At 54.7% G+C, this 14,459-nt stretch overlaps 4 protein-coding genes across 4 annotated transcripts; 2 read left to right on the forward strand and 2 right to left on the reverse strand.

The window, feature by feature from the left end:
- Window positions 1-1,158: 1,158 nt before the first annotated feature.
- On the reverse strand, window positions 1,159-2,673 carry GLRG_07500 (uncharacterized protein; the record flags this gene model as incomplete). Its single annotated transcript, XM_008098185.1, has 4 exons — window positions 1,159-1,376; window positions 1,441-2,214; window positions 2,370-2,499; window positions 2,653-2,673. 4 exons carry the CDS (start codon window positions 2,671-2,673, stop codon window positions 1,159-1,161), a joined length of 1,143 nt encoding a protein of 380 aa, XP_008096376.1.
- A 1,809-nt stretch (window positions 2,674-4,482) lies between these two features.
- Window positions 4,483-7,839, forward strand: GLRG_07501 (nuclear pore complex subunit Nup85; the record flags this gene model as incomplete). The annotated part of the gene is made up of 2 exons (XM_008098186.1): window positions 4,483-6,870; window positions 6,919-7,839. The coding sequence occupies 2 exons, from the start codon at window positions 4,483-4,485 to the stop codon at window positions 7,837-7,839; spliced, it is 3,309 nt and encodes a 1,102-aa protein (XP_008096377.1).
- A 3,270-nt stretch (window positions 7,840-11,109) lies between these two features.
- GLRG_07502 (oxidoreductase family protein) lies at window positions 11,110-12,319 on the reverse strand (the record flags this gene model as incomplete). The annotated part of the gene is made up of 2 exons (XM_008098187.1): window positions 11,110-11,651; window positions 11,722-12,319. 2 exons carry the CDS (start codon window positions 12,317-12,319, stop codon window positions 11,110-11,112), a joined length of 1,140 nt encoding a protein of 379 aa, XP_008096378.1.
- Window positions 12,320-12,765: 446 nt separating this feature from the next.
- On the forward strand, window positions 12,766-13,794 carry GLRG_07503 (uncharacterized protein; the record flags this gene model as incomplete). Its single annotated transcript, XM_008098188.1, has 2 exons — window positions 12,766-13,659; window positions 13,729-13,794. Coding segments are annotated over 2 exons (960 nt in total), but the record flags the coding sequence as incomplete, so codon positions are not given.
- Between the last annotated feature and the right edge of the window lie 665 nt (window positions 13,795-14,459).

The following is a 14,459-nucleotide window of genomic DNA, read 5'->3' on the forward strand; positions in this document are numbered from 1 at the left end:
TGATCCTTGTCCCCGTTCTCAGAATCGTCCGATTCCCCAGTCCCGCTTTTGGCGACATATCCTGCTGAGCCTTGCGACTTGCCAGTCGTGTTACCGGCCATCGACCGGGGGGCAGATTATAGCCAAATAGGGTTCCTAGCGCATAAGCTACAGAAGGGGCCGCGGAGGAGGGGCCCCGGGTCGCGCCTACAATCCACCCAGCATGCGTCCGCAGGCCTCCGAGACATACTGTGACGCTTTACGCTAGGCTTTAGACAACAAGCAATGGCTCTTTGAGAATGTATCCGGGTGGTGGCTAGGCCAAAGGAGACAAAGGCCTACAAAGCGCGTAGTAGCAATACCCGTATTTCCATTTAATAGCGCTTATCGGGGGCGTGGTGGCGGCGTCGGTCTCTTTTCCTAAGCGACTGGCTGGCATCGCCTCTCCCGTTCGAGGCATCAGGATAGTAAGGCGTTTCGGGGGTGACGATTCCATATCAGGCCGTAGCTGCAATTCACGTTTTAAATTCAAGGATTCCGCTGGATAAGCAATGCAGCTTGGCCTCGTAATCAGGTAACACTTGTGAGTCCCCGTCCGTGCTAAAGTCGGAGGAGCTTTTGTTCAGCATGTCCTTTCCGCCCCGTATTGCCTATCAGTAGGAAGTTGTCGGTAGACTGGTGCTCGGAAAATCTACTCGTCATTTGGCAATGGCGCTAATTCTCACCGTAGCGCTCCCCCCCGGATCTAGCCAGGAAATGTAGACGGGGAGGCCTGCAAGTGTGCCACGCTGTGCATAATAACCCTGAGAGCGCCGGCCGGCTGGGACCACTGTCGGGACCGCGCACACAACGCTGCCGGCTGCCGGATCCGTTCAAGCGGGCGACGGTCTAGAACCTCGACAGTAACACCACACGAAGTACACATTAGTAGCAATCCTAGAATAGCCAACGGCAGTTGACGACAAGGTGTTGTATTGCTATCGACATGGATCTGGGTATCGCGCGTATGAGCATGCTGGTCGGTGCTAACCCCTCGTCGTTGGCCGCCATGGCCGTCCGCCTGGCTTCACAGTTTGGAATTGAGCGACCTTCTAGGGATGTCGGTTTCACTTTTTTTTTTTGAACTATCAGTACTTTTTGTAACAAGAGACGCATACATGTTGCAACTAAAGCCGTTGCTTACTTGCGCATGTCGACTACGGCTCTGATGCAATCGCCCTGCTTCATGGTCTCGAATGCACTGTTCATCTCGCCCAGTGTCTTCCTGTGCGTGATGAACTCGTCCACCTTGAGGGCGCCCTTGAGATAGTCCGATACGAGACCGGGAAGCTGGGAGCGGCCCTTGACACCGCCGAATGCGCAACCCTTCCAGACACGGCCGGTGACGAGCTGGAACGCTGTATTGGAGCGCGGTTAGCATCTGGAGAAGCATGAACGACGGATTATAGGATGGGAACTTACGCCGCGTGGAGATCTCCTGACCGGCGGCAGCGACACCAATAATAATGCTCTGGCCCCAGCCCTTGTGGCAGGCCTCCAGGGCGGCACGCATGACGCTGACGTTGCCGGTGCAGTCGAAGGTGAAGTCGCACCCGCCGTCCGTCATATCGATGAGCCTGTCGACAACGGACTCGTCCCCGAGCTTGGTGGGGTTGACGAAGTCGGTGGCGCCGAACTTCCTCGCCCACTCCTCCTTGTTGGGGTTGACGTCGACAACGATAATCTGGGCGGCCTTGTTGACGACTGCGCCCTGAACAACGGACAAGCCGACACAGCCGGCGCCGAAGATGGCGACCTTGTCGCCCTCCTGGACGTTGGCGGTGATCCTGGCGGCACCGTAGCCCGTGGTGATGCCGCAGCCGAGCAGGCAGGTGCGGTCCATGGGAGCGTCCGGCTGGACGGCGACGACGGAGATGTCGGCGACGACGGTGTACTGGGAGAAGGTGGAGGTGCCCATGAAGTGCAGCAGGTCAATACCGTTGCACTTGAAGCGCGAGGTGCCGTCGGGCATGACGCCCTTGCCCTGGGTGGCGCGGATCTTGCCGCAGAGGTTGGTCTTGCCAGACTTGCAGAACTTGCACTCCTGGCACTCTGGGGTGTAGAGGGCGACGACGTGGTCACCGGGCTTCACGTTAGTGACGCCCTCGCCGACAGATTCGACGATGCCGGCGCCCTCATGGCCCAAGACGACGGGGAAAGCTCCCTCTGGGTCCTTGCCGGAGAGAGTGTAGGCATCTGGAAGGGAGATTCCCGGGTCAGCATCTTTCTCTGGTGACGGCTTTTTCTTCTTCTGTTCTTTATTTCTCCTTTTTCTCCTTTTCGGAAGCCCTTCCGAGCAGCGGTCGGGAAAGAGTAAGGGCGGGTCATCGAGAGACGACGGGTTCGCTAACCTGTGTGGCAGACACCAGTGTAGTAGATCTCGATACGGACCTCGTGGGCCTTGGGCGGGGCGACTTCGATGTCCTCGATGCTCAGGGGCTTGCCGGCCTCCCAGGCGACGGCGGCCTTGCAAGTGATGGTCTGTTTCGGGAGACCAATTGAGTCAGCGAGAGCGTTTGAGGGGGGGTGAGAGCTGCAAGACACTGAGATCTGGTTGCTGCTCTCGACTCGCACTGCGGGGTAGCTCGAGTCGAGAGCAGGGAACAGAAGAGATGCCAGTGTGGATCGACGTACCTTTCCTGCGGTGGCAGACATTGCTGATTCTTCAAGATTGATGATGGTTTATGAGAACCTTGATGGAAGAGGAAACGCACACTAAGCTCAGCTAAATGGGCAGGGTAGGGTATTTATTCCAAGGGGAACGGGGAAAGCACTTCGAGATGCAGATAGGCAAGAACTGCCGCCGCCGCCCCGGTTGTTGTTTGGCGCACATCTCCAAACCCCACCTTACCCTTTTCCCCTCGGGAGGGGAAAGTGTCCGTGTGATTGTGAGGCCTCGGGGGTTCGGGAACTGGACTGGACTGTTATTTTCCCCTTCCCTTCCCTTCCCTTAGAGCCCAGCCCCATTGAGAAACACTTGGAAAGCGGGGTCATAACCCGTCATAGAATCGCCAGAGTGACAAAGCAAGTGAATAAGAAGGTGGAAGAGTAAAACACGACTGACGCCAGCTGGGCGAAGGTGCGACGAGAGAAAACGTGGATACGTCATTGGAAGGTAAATATCCGTATCCAGTTGCCCATCAATGTCCATCTCAACTGCGGTTCAATGCGGACTCGGCCGCGACTCAACTTGGACCAAGATATAACACACGGATGGCTTTCCGTGAAACAGAAGGTTGGCAGCTTGCCTTGCCGGCCTCGACGCCGAACCACGGTCACACATCCGGGGTAATTGGTACAGGGCCCTTGGCTTAGTATGCCAGATCGCGAGTGCACTTCCCTCCCCCCTCTTTCCCGCTGGCCTGCAGGCGCCTAGGAGGGGTTGATCCAAACTCTAAGCCGTCGGGGTTAGGCCTTTGAGGCCCTGTTGATGTAGCCCGTCTGTGCATGGTCCGTCGGCGATTATCTAGGCCAAGAGTCACTCGTGAGTTGTGATTGCTTTCCCGCGCTGCCAAGGTTCGGAGGCGCAAGCTGTTCTCTTCGACTATCCGATTTATGTCCGTTAGGTACGGATACCTCATAGGTGACACCCTTCCATTGTTACCGCCTTTGGCAGCTCTATCCTATCTAATCAGCGCTTCGGAACCCCCTAGAACCTGGAGGAGCAGGTTACGTGTGATTGGATGGTTAGATAGGAGAGAGTCAGTTGCCTGCAGATACCAGAGCAAAATGTGGGTGAGAATGATATATCGTAAAAGAAAGAGATGACTCTAGGTATCTTCTGTAGAGATGAATGATGAAGAAGGAGGAAGCCCCTTCCCTCTCTTTCTCTCTCTCTCTCTTGTCTGCGTGTGTATTGCCTCGGAGAAGAAGCCATCACGATGGCATCACAGTCGCATGGTTATGAACGAACCGATTGAACCTTGGCCAGGACTCTCCAAGTAATGTGACAGGGCATTCCATCTGTGTATGTGTGTGTGTTTTTCTTTTTCTTTTGCTGCCTCAGTAGGTACGATGCATCGTCATCTAAACAAGACGCACTCGCTCCAGAGGATCTGGATTGACGTGTGTCGGTGGGCCATGGCTAACTGGAAGCTCGGGCCACTCCGAGAAAGCTACCTACTTTGAGCACTACGGTGCAGCAGGGAAGCAAGAAGCTCAAAGTGGGGGCCTCTGCGACGGCATCTTCCGCGTTGACCGGCTAAGTATCGCGAACCTCCAAAATTTATCCAGCAAAAGCGCGTCCGGCCAAACACCACACCCATCCACCCAGCCTTGTCACCAGCCGCGCCTGCGATACCAATCAGCCTGGACGACCTCTTTAAACCGAACGGAAGGGGCCTGGTCTTCCATCGTCGTCGATAAATTACTTGCGCCTACTCCCGCAGGCCACCGATATCACCACGACGACGCGAGGTCTATCTGGGTGACCCGAGTGAGGTAGCCCACTTCATCGACGTCGTCATGGTTAACAAATTCTCCTTGGACGACCCAGCCTTCGACAGCTCACCGCCGTCGACCCCAGGCCAGACATCTCAGAAGGGCTCTCACCACCCCTGGGGCGATAACCCATCAACCACACCCGCTGGCCCCCCGCCATCGTCTGCCGCATCCTTCACACCTGCAGGCGCACCGTCCGAATCTTACCTTGGAAGCTCCTTGCTGCAGGAAGCAACTACCCAGAAGTCTTTCAGCTTCGGCAACCAGAGTTCCAATGGCACAAGGCAGAACCTATTCGGAAGGGGCGACTCGGCTTCCCAGCAACCTTTGGGTCGATCGATCCTTCACAGTGCCAAGCCGGCCGCGAGGCAGCCGTCGGCATTAAGCAGGGAATATGGCGCCGCGGAAAGCGAGGTCAGCTACGATAATCGGACGGGTAGGTATATGATCCCCGACTCTTCCGAGGACGAGGACGAGGACGAGGACGAGGAATATGACGAGCGCGACGCCGCCGATGCGGAAATAGAGCAATACCTCGAAGCCGACATCGACCAGGATGACATTGTCGCGGAGCCGGGGGTCGAGGACATCGAAGACGACGACGTATTCCTAAATATGCAACACAGCGACCGCGACGATGAAGAACCCAACTACTCAGACGAAGGCGAAGGCGGCATGGGCGCTGAGGAGTCTGACCTCCTGCTCCTGGCCACCCCCTCGGCAACGGCGCGCATGCGCAGGGAGGCTGAAGACATCTTCCGCGCATCATCCATGCGTCGTTCGTCAACTGGAAGACGGAAGGACTTCAAATTCTCTGCCATCGCGAAGGATCTGTACAGGGGCCTCGGCATGGCTGTGATCACGGAGTCGCCCGAGGTCGTTCTGAAGACGGAGGACTTGATCAACCAGCTTTACAACGAGGGAATCGGCGCTCAGGAGGACCCCGAACAGCTCGACATCTCGTTATCGACCATCGTCTATCCATTGGTGGAGCTCTGGGATAACTTCGCCCAAACCTTGCCCATGCCAGAGGGAGAACACATTGCTGAGATTGGACCCGGCTCTGATACCGAGCCATTTCAGAAAGCCGCCTACGTCGCCCGTCTTGTTCTTCAGATGCATCACACCCGCTTCGCTCAGCAGGGCTCCGACGAAACGGAGGTGCCCCCGCTGCCTTACGTCCTATTCCAGTGGATTGAAGAAAACCATAACCTATACCCCGAGCAGTATGAAATCGTGTTGAACCACAAGCCTAGCCCCGCATGTCACAGCCTCTTCTGGTCGACATTGCGAGGTGCTCTTGTTCGCGGCAACGTTGGCCTTGCATCGAAGCTGTTGAGGAACGCTGGATGGGAGTCTGTCAAAAAGGGGCCTCGAGCCGATATCGCTTACTCCGGCAAAGCTCTCGAAAACTTGCAGCGCGCGGTGGGCATTGCATGCGAAGCACTCGACATGTGTCCAGCAAACAAGGGTAACTGGGACATCTTCAGCAGCGACTGGACGCTGTACCGCATCCAGGCCAAGGGCTCCCTTGACAAGCTTCAACGATTTGCAGAGGGCAAGGACAAGAATTTTTTCGCCGGCGGTAATGACAACGGATACGGGGCGCCGTCTCTGGCTGGCCTGGTACGGAAGGCTGAGGGCCAGGTCCCTTGGGATATATACGAACACCTCCAGACCGTCTACCAGATCATTCTGGGAACGCCGGAGGCTATCCTGGAGACGGCACAGGACTGGTGTGAGGCTACGGTTGGATTGTTCGGATGGTGGGAAGAAGGACGCGGCCAGCAGAAGAGCTTGCGCATGTCTCGCTCTCAAGGACTACGCCAGGTTAGTAGTCTTTCAGGTCCAGAGACTTATTTTGAGCGCCTGTCACTTGCCTTCCACACGGCGGTGGAGTCAAACTTTCATTTCAACTCTATGAACCCTGTGGAGGTTGCAATCGCTGCTGCTTTCGAATCAGACTTCGCAGCCGTCATTGGAATTCTTCGAGCATGGTCTCTCCCCATCGCCTCTTCGGTGGCGGAGCTTGCGTCTCTCGGTCAATGGCTTCCCAAGCCCGAGCAGCCTAACCTGATCACCATGGAAAGCCTAGACATGGAGGACCTGGATATTCTGGGAGTTTTGCCTCAGACTGCGGACGACGTGGAGGGTATCAAAGACACGACACTCATACACTACGCACGCGAACTGGCGGGCATCGATCAACTTTCCGAAGATCGAAGTGGCTGGGAGATGGCGATCCAAGTGCTCGGGCGTATGGATTCGGCCCCCAAATCCGAGGAGATGGTTGGGGAACTGCTTCGTGACATTCTGGCACAGCTCGACTCCGACTCTGGAGACACTGTCGACAAGGTTTGGAGGATCCTGAATGATCTCGGCATGATCACCTATGCCGAAGAGACTGCTGAGGTATGTCGTCATCCATTGACAATGCAACAAGTTGACTAACAACATTAGACCTATGCGGAAATTCTCGCAAAGGAATCACACAGATACGGAGAGGCTCTGTGGTACTACGCTCTGGCTCATCGACCAGGCAAGGTGCGCGAAGTGCTCAACCTGCTCATGTCCTACTCCCTTCTTCATTCTACGGTTTACCCCCCTGCCAACAACTTGGACGACCACCTTTACCGGCTACTCAACGAGCGTAGCCAGACACTCGAGAAATACGCCAAACAGGACCTTGAAGCGGCAAACCTCCTGGGCCGAATGCTCAGTGGATATGCTACCTTGCGAAAGTTCTATGAAATTCGCGACACTGACGGGCTCGTAAGCATGTCACCATACAAGTCGACTAGGCTTCGCAAGCAAGCCGCTTCAGCCCTTGTTGCAGTAATCGCCAGCTCTGACGACAACATCCGTGGGGGCCTTTACGACGAAACACGTGACGCCGTCGTGAGCGAGGACTTCATCCTCGCCCTCCTGGGCGAAGCTCTTCCGTTCGTCAACCAAAACCCTTGTGCTATTACTCTCGACCAGATGGACACGCTCCTCAAAGCCATAGAGGACATCCAGACGGTCAACTCCACCATCTTCAACGCCGCCGATGAATTTTTCAATCTTGTCTTGGCCTCAGCACCGGGACTGAAGTTCTCCACGCCTGCAGACCTGATGCGCAAGAGCACTGGTTCTCTCAGCGGAAGCAGCTACATGCTCAGCGGTAGCTCGATGCTGGCCAGTCAGCTCCAGCGCTCTATCGGCGGTGGCAGTGGCGGCAGCGGTCTCTCCATTGCCAAGACAAAACGCGGTTGGGATTGGAGGTCGGGGCTCACAGCGGGCGCATCGGCCGAGGACGTGCTTCGCATACTCAGACTGGGCCTATCTAGGGACCTGGCAACTTTGTGGTTGGCCGAGGCGGACAACACGCCCCTGTACTAGGATCGCATCGGACGTGTCGCTGGCGTCAAGCGCAAACGTGACAGAGTGGTGGCCCCGTAGCTGCAAGACGGAGACGGAACGGGATCGACAGGACGGCACGGAGTTTGATAACGATGTAAATGGAAGGCATTCAAAGAAAGTTTCTGATGTATAATACCACTGTTTCGCTGAGATAGTGACGACTCGTCGTCGCTGTTTCGGATGATTGTTCAAGATCATGCCAAGCCAAGCTGGGTTTTCTGGTCAAGGGTTTCTTAGAGTGCTACATCTCATGCTGTATCACATCGCATATCATGGTACCATCATGGTAGTAAAGAAGCCTGCAACACGTCGCTGCTTCTCGGATTCGAGCCACTCGGAACCGGTTCAGCAGGGTCAAGCCCGCAGCAAGGCGGACTCAAGGTGACTTTCTCAATGTTCAACACTACATGCAGTTAGTTCAGTAAACAAGTCGATGTCGCGTACAGTGCGAAAGTCACGTCGCTTATCGAATATGAACTGTGTTTACTGGGTTATGGTAAAACGAGTGATGAAGCAAACCTGGCTAGCAATTCCACCTTTCATTTAAATTCTCTTCGTTGCAGCTATGAACACTCGCTCTAACCCGCCAATTGCTTGAGTATTTGATGCCACTATCGACTCGCCAATCTCTATTGGAGGGGGCCCCGAGAAGATGCTCATCTTGTCGACGGTGGCCAAATTCACGACGTCACGAGCAAGAATACCCACCCATGATGTATGTCGCTCGATGACCTTCCATGCCACTGGGCTTGACCAAGAGGCGCTGTATCACGGACACTTCCTGACATGAACCAGGGCTCACTAGGCTGCTCGTTGTCGATGCGGCTATTGACGCGATGCCGCTACGTTCGCACGGCTGAGTTGTCGGGTGGAGCCCAGCGAGGAGGCGATCGTAAGCTTCACGACGTGTCGCAACTCCGAGCACCTGAACCGACGAGCTGGGGGTCTTTTGCCGGCAAGCCGATCACTCGCCGGCCCACCGCGTCGACCACGGCGGGAGCCCGAAGGGCGGTAAATAGAAAGCGTGGTTCGACGTCGCCTACAGAAACCACGTGTACACCTCGGCCTTCCCCCAAAATCCCGGGTGACGGCAAGTGGGTGCCCTTTTTCAGGCAACAGATCCAGGGCCGTGCTCTCGACCCAAAGGTCAGGCAGATAATGAGGCAAAGAGAGGTGAAAGCTCGTCCAGGACTTGCGCCCGCGCCGCGATGGGGTTTGGATCAAATCCCAAGAGAGGAAAGAGCTGGGAAATGGGGCGTTGCTTACTTGTCGCAAACTGGTGAACCCTCCATGGACCTCCATTTGGGAAAACGTCTATCTATTACGCGCGCTGCGAAACGTTCCAAGATGGCGGCGGCGGCGGCGGCAGCGGCGGCGTCTCTGAGATCCCGCTCACTTTCAAATGAAAATCCTTCAAGGAAAACAAAATCGCCACTTATTGAAGCAACAGCACCGCTGAAGCGTAGCGAACCTCCACAGGCGCCGAGGTATGAGAAATGGGGAACATTACATCGACAACAACGCGGCTCTGCGAAAGAAGATGGAGAGAAGCCTGAAGCCTCGGAAGGACCGAGACAATACAAATCTGAGAAGCAGCTAGTCGTACCTAGATGGATGGAAAGACACTTTCGGAGGATCAAATCCCGAGCAATCGGCAAGTTTCGCGACGAGCAACCATCCGGAGACCATAGCCGGTGGGCGCCCACCGACTACGTCTATGATGAGCCATTTTGGATGCAGCTGCTTCTCAAGACTGTTGACACATGGTCCTCCAAACCAGGAGTCTGCTACCTCTGTGCGCAACATACGACAGGGATTACGGGTCATCACGCAGTCCCGCAGGCAGTGTCGAGAAATTTTCCGGGGCGATTCACACGCAGACAGATGACAACACGACTGTGGCTTTGTCAACCGTGTCACGTGGTCGTACACTATGTCTTCCGCAACGAACAACTGGCCATGAAATACAATTCAATAGACCGGATTGCCTCAGATCCACGGATCAGGTCGTGGCTGTTCTTTGCAAAACACCATTCGGTAGATGATGCCCGTCAACTAATGCTGACAAAGCCCGAAGTAGTGCACGAACCTCTGTAAGTCATCCGGCCCGCACCGCGTATTATCTCTCACCCTTCTCCAAACCTCATATGGCCCCTGACACCACGAAACTGAGTCTTATTACAGAGCATTTCAGGAACTCAGGGAGCTGGTTTCCGCCGCAGAAACCGTCCTCGAACGGCTATGGACCCAGCACAGCTCCCACAACCGACTCAAGGTTGCTGGCCATCCCAGTGCATTAAAATTGGCAGTACGCAGGCACGGGGCCCCGCAGAGGGTCCTACTGAAACACATTCAACTTGCAATGAAGAAACGACCTGAATGGGCTGGCTGGTACTACCATGTTTTCGAGATGGGGAGGAGACGCCGTGAGATGGAAGTTGTTTACTTGAAATCAGTCCTTCCAAAACACGGCCTCTGGATACCTCATCCTACTCGAAGCAAGGCTCGATCGTGAGGACCCTGCACTCGTGGCAGCTGGGGTCTTGCTCCACGACGGCGCCGTGCGCTGTAGTACTGGCTGTAGGCCGGCCGGACAGCCGGGGCTATCACATCCGTGTCCAGGATTGCAATGTGCCGGGCTCCCGGCTCCTCGGTGGAAGTTGTCGCAACTGTTCCGAGTGCGGTTCCGGCATCATCGCTCCTCCGGCTCCTTATCGTAACCTCGGCACAGAAACAGTACTTACGTTGCAGAGCTGACTGACCTTGCACATCTTCCTGTCTCATTGCTCTTGGTAAGGCATGTTCTTGTGCGTCAGAACTGATTGGACAACTTTCGTGTCACCATGAGCTGTGTGCATGGCGGATCAGAAGTGTTTCCTGGGGTGCTTGGCTGTCATTCAGGGTCGGTTGAGAACTCGGAAGCTGTCCGAGTCAGAGGAGATAGGTCATGATTCCCGGTCTAAGCACCAGCACCGGCGTTGATCTTCGGACCGAGTTAAGACCCGCCGGCGACTGACTTGCAGCAGCTTACTCGGGACGACCGATTGCAAGCCCTGCGTGGATAACCTATCAGCGTTACGACAACCCAACTCGAATTAGAGTGCAATGCTTTCAAAAGCTGCAACTGGTCATGTTTTCATTCAATGTTGCAAGTCAGATATTAGACGCCCCTAAGTGGGTCCAAGTATGAGCTTTATTGGATAACTGTGTGACGACAGTAGCCGACATCTATCGACAGGTTTCCGTTTTCTAGAACTTGTATCCCGATCTTTGCAAGATTTCTTCTAATAGTCGGTGGGTCTCCAGGGCCGAACCAAAGTCTGCGAACCGCGAGCTGTCCCCCTTTGCAAAGGCGTCCAGTATCACCGCCGTGTTCAGCCCGGCGTCTTGAACATTGCCGGTGGCAGGGCTATCTGGCCTCAGCAGCTCGACGTTCCGCTCCTCTCCAGTGGCGAGCTTCACTCGGAGCTTACTGCTAGGGTCATGCATCTGCCACATTGTCCCGTGTCCCCAACTAGCCTCGATCTCTCCCTTGGTGCCACTGATAACCCACCGGCCGCCAATGTTATCAACAGTGACGCTGGTTGCCCTGAAATTGAGTGAGGCTGTTGCCCCATTGCGCAGCTTCCCTTGCACAAGGATGTGATCAGGCGAGCTTTTTGGGTAGGCCGGATCGATGACCTTGGTCCTATCTGCATTGAGTAAGACTATCTGAGTGGCATCGATCTTGAGAATGGACGACAGACTGTCGAGATCGAAGTCGCCGACGACATGAGTAAAGGAGTCCAAGACTGTAAGTCACAGATATTAGTTCACAAGAATTCGTCACAATGGGCCGCCCAAGATAATCAAACGACTTACAATGTCCGAATGCGATGTGAAACATGTTGCCGCCGCTCTTAATGTCGACATAATACTCTATGCCCTCGGCCCATATGCTCGGAGGCAAGTAAGGGAGCGCACCGACGACGGAAATATTCAGGAGGTCGCCGATCTCCCCGCTCTCAATGATTTCCCTCAACTTGGCGGTGAGGCCATCGCCACGGCCCTGGAGGCCGACGATCGTCTTCAGTTCGCTTGCCTCGGCCAGCTGCGTCAGCCTCTTGGCCTCGGCCACCGAAGCCGCGAGAGGCCACTCCACAAACACACGCTTCTTCGCCGCGAGCGCCGGAAGCGTCAGCTCGAGGTGCTTGGTAACGACGACGCTGACGACGACGAGATCGACGTCGGGGTCGTTTGCGAGTTGTTCGGCGTCCCCGTAGGCCTTGGTCGAGCTTGGGAGCTTGTGCATCTCGATTGAGCGACGGGCGGCCTCGACGGACGAGTTGCAGAGGGCGACAATCTCGTACTCAGGGGAGTTTTGTAACGATGGGAGTATAGCCATCGCGGCCCAGGCTCCTGCACCCCCGTGTGCCTCCTTGGCAGATAATCCGATGATACCAACGCGTGTCGATGCCATGATTTTTTCTTTTGATGGCACTTTAAGTAAAAGATAACGGAAGAGAAAATATTCCAAAAATCAGTCTGTATACTCTTGGTTTTGGCGTAGACCTTATGCCTGGATGTCATTCTGATGCTAAGTTGTATTAGAGCATCGTCTTTTATATTACTTTTGGTCCTTTATCAGCAGGTAGCGTCTCCGGTATCTATCGTCGTATGATAGGAGTCTCTCTAAGCATCCCTGTAGTCTGAATGACACAATATGGCTGGAACTCGAAATATCACAGATCGCGTTTGAATTTCAATTGGATGGAAGTCCGGCCGGCGGAGCGGTGGTGTAAACAGCTTCCTGGCTGGCTGCTGATTGGTCGGAGTTCCGCAAGCAGCCAAATGAAGTCTAGAGCGCCGGGCCTCATTCGTCATCTTTCTCACCCGCAACATACCACATCGTCCTGGCTATCAAAAATGAGCAACACGGCGAGCCGCAGAAAGTCTTGTGCTTCTTGCCGGGCCAGCAAAGCAAGATGCTCCCTCGATTCACCGTGCCGACGGTGCGAGGAGAGGAACCTGGACTGCAAGTACGTCCATCCACCGAAGCGATCAGCGGCATACCGAGCATTGCGGCCGCTTCCTGTTCTCGTGGACTTGAACCAACAAAGCTCTTATGTTCAGCTGCCGGTACGCGACGGAAGCACTCCTGCCGTTTTATCAATGGAAACCCAGAGTGACCCTATTGGAGAAGAATCGATGAACTGGGATGCATTAGTTTTACCCTCATTTCTGCCTTCATCCTTGGGCTATGAGCTTGAGCGTTCAGAGCCACCAAGCCCTTCCTCCACAGTGCGCTTCAACACGCCCCAGAACCCTCGGGTGATACCGGAACCCAGCGGGCTTCCATGGCTAAGGAATCTCCAACAGTCGGACATACTGTACGATCAAAGGGCCTTGCTTTTTTTGGGCGGCCCAGAACCTTTCCATACTGCCAAGACAAGTCAGCTGCTGACGCAATCCGAAAGTGGCCAGCCTCGACCTTCATTCTATCAAATCAGACCTCTTGCACCGCGGCGTAACAATGCAGTGGCTTCATGTTTCACCGTCACAGTACTTCTGGGCCAGCTGTTGGCCTATCCCAAAATGATGGCCAAGGGTGGCCGACTACCACCATTCATCTTCCCCCCGTGCTGTATGGAAGGATATCGATTTACACCTGACCCCTGTGGCAAGGAATTTCACAAGTGCTTGCCTGAAACCCTGGCCATCTGTTGCAGCTTGGTGCAGAGTTTTGAGACAAGAACAGCTGGAAGCACTTCGTTCGTGTGGAAAAGCATATATAAAGAGGTAGAGAGGATCCAATGTGAGGTGAGTCCCCGCCACAGTTTACCTGCTGCCGTTTCGTGTTCGCTTCTTAGACGCCCCTAACGAGCGAAGTATACTTCCTACGACTACAAGACACTTCTTCAGGCCATTCAGGCCTTAGTCGTATACCTCCTGCTTCAAGCGGGTGATCTGAATTCCATACCCGAGAATGATATCATAGCCTTTTTGACGGCTTTTGTTGTAAGGCACCTGAAAAGCAGTTCGGGCTCTTACTGACGAGAAGGTCCCAATTATGATAGTCAATTGCAAAAGCTCTTCACATGGCCTGTGATTATACCAGCAGTTTGACCAGCAGCACCAAAGTTGATCGTCAAGAATGGGTCATTCACGAAAGCATCCGAAGGTACCGCTGGGAATCAATTTATTTTGTACGCATCTGAATTCACTGACAAAACCTCTTTCAGGACCATGTGTATTATTTTCGGGACTGAGCTCCTCCTAGATGTAGACTTCCACTTTGCAGGGACGGGATGCGGAGATTACAGTCAACTACCTCTTCCAGCGGGAAGGGATCTGTGGGAAACAGTGCCGAACGACGAGTGGGCAGCGCGATATATCAAGTTACAAGCCCAGCACCATAATGACAGAGTGTTAAGCATACAGGATCTTCGGCAGGCTAGACGAGCTATAGGGGCGACAGGAGTGGGTACTACGGATATGAGCGAGGAAGGGCGGCTTGTATCACAGGTTTCAAAATGGTGCGAGAGTCTGGACGAGCTTGGGATGATGGTATGGATGGCAGTCATGCTGGAATCATAGTGTACTCTAGACTGAACTAGAGG

Source organism: Colletotrichum graminicola (genome assembly GCF_000149035.1).
Source record: "Colletotrichum graminicola M1.001 genomic scaffold supercont1.31, whole genome shotgun sequence".
Taxonomy (NCBI): Eukaryota; Fungi; Ascomycota; class Sordariomycetes; order Glomerellales; family Glomerellaceae; genus Colletotrichum; species Colletotrichum graminicola.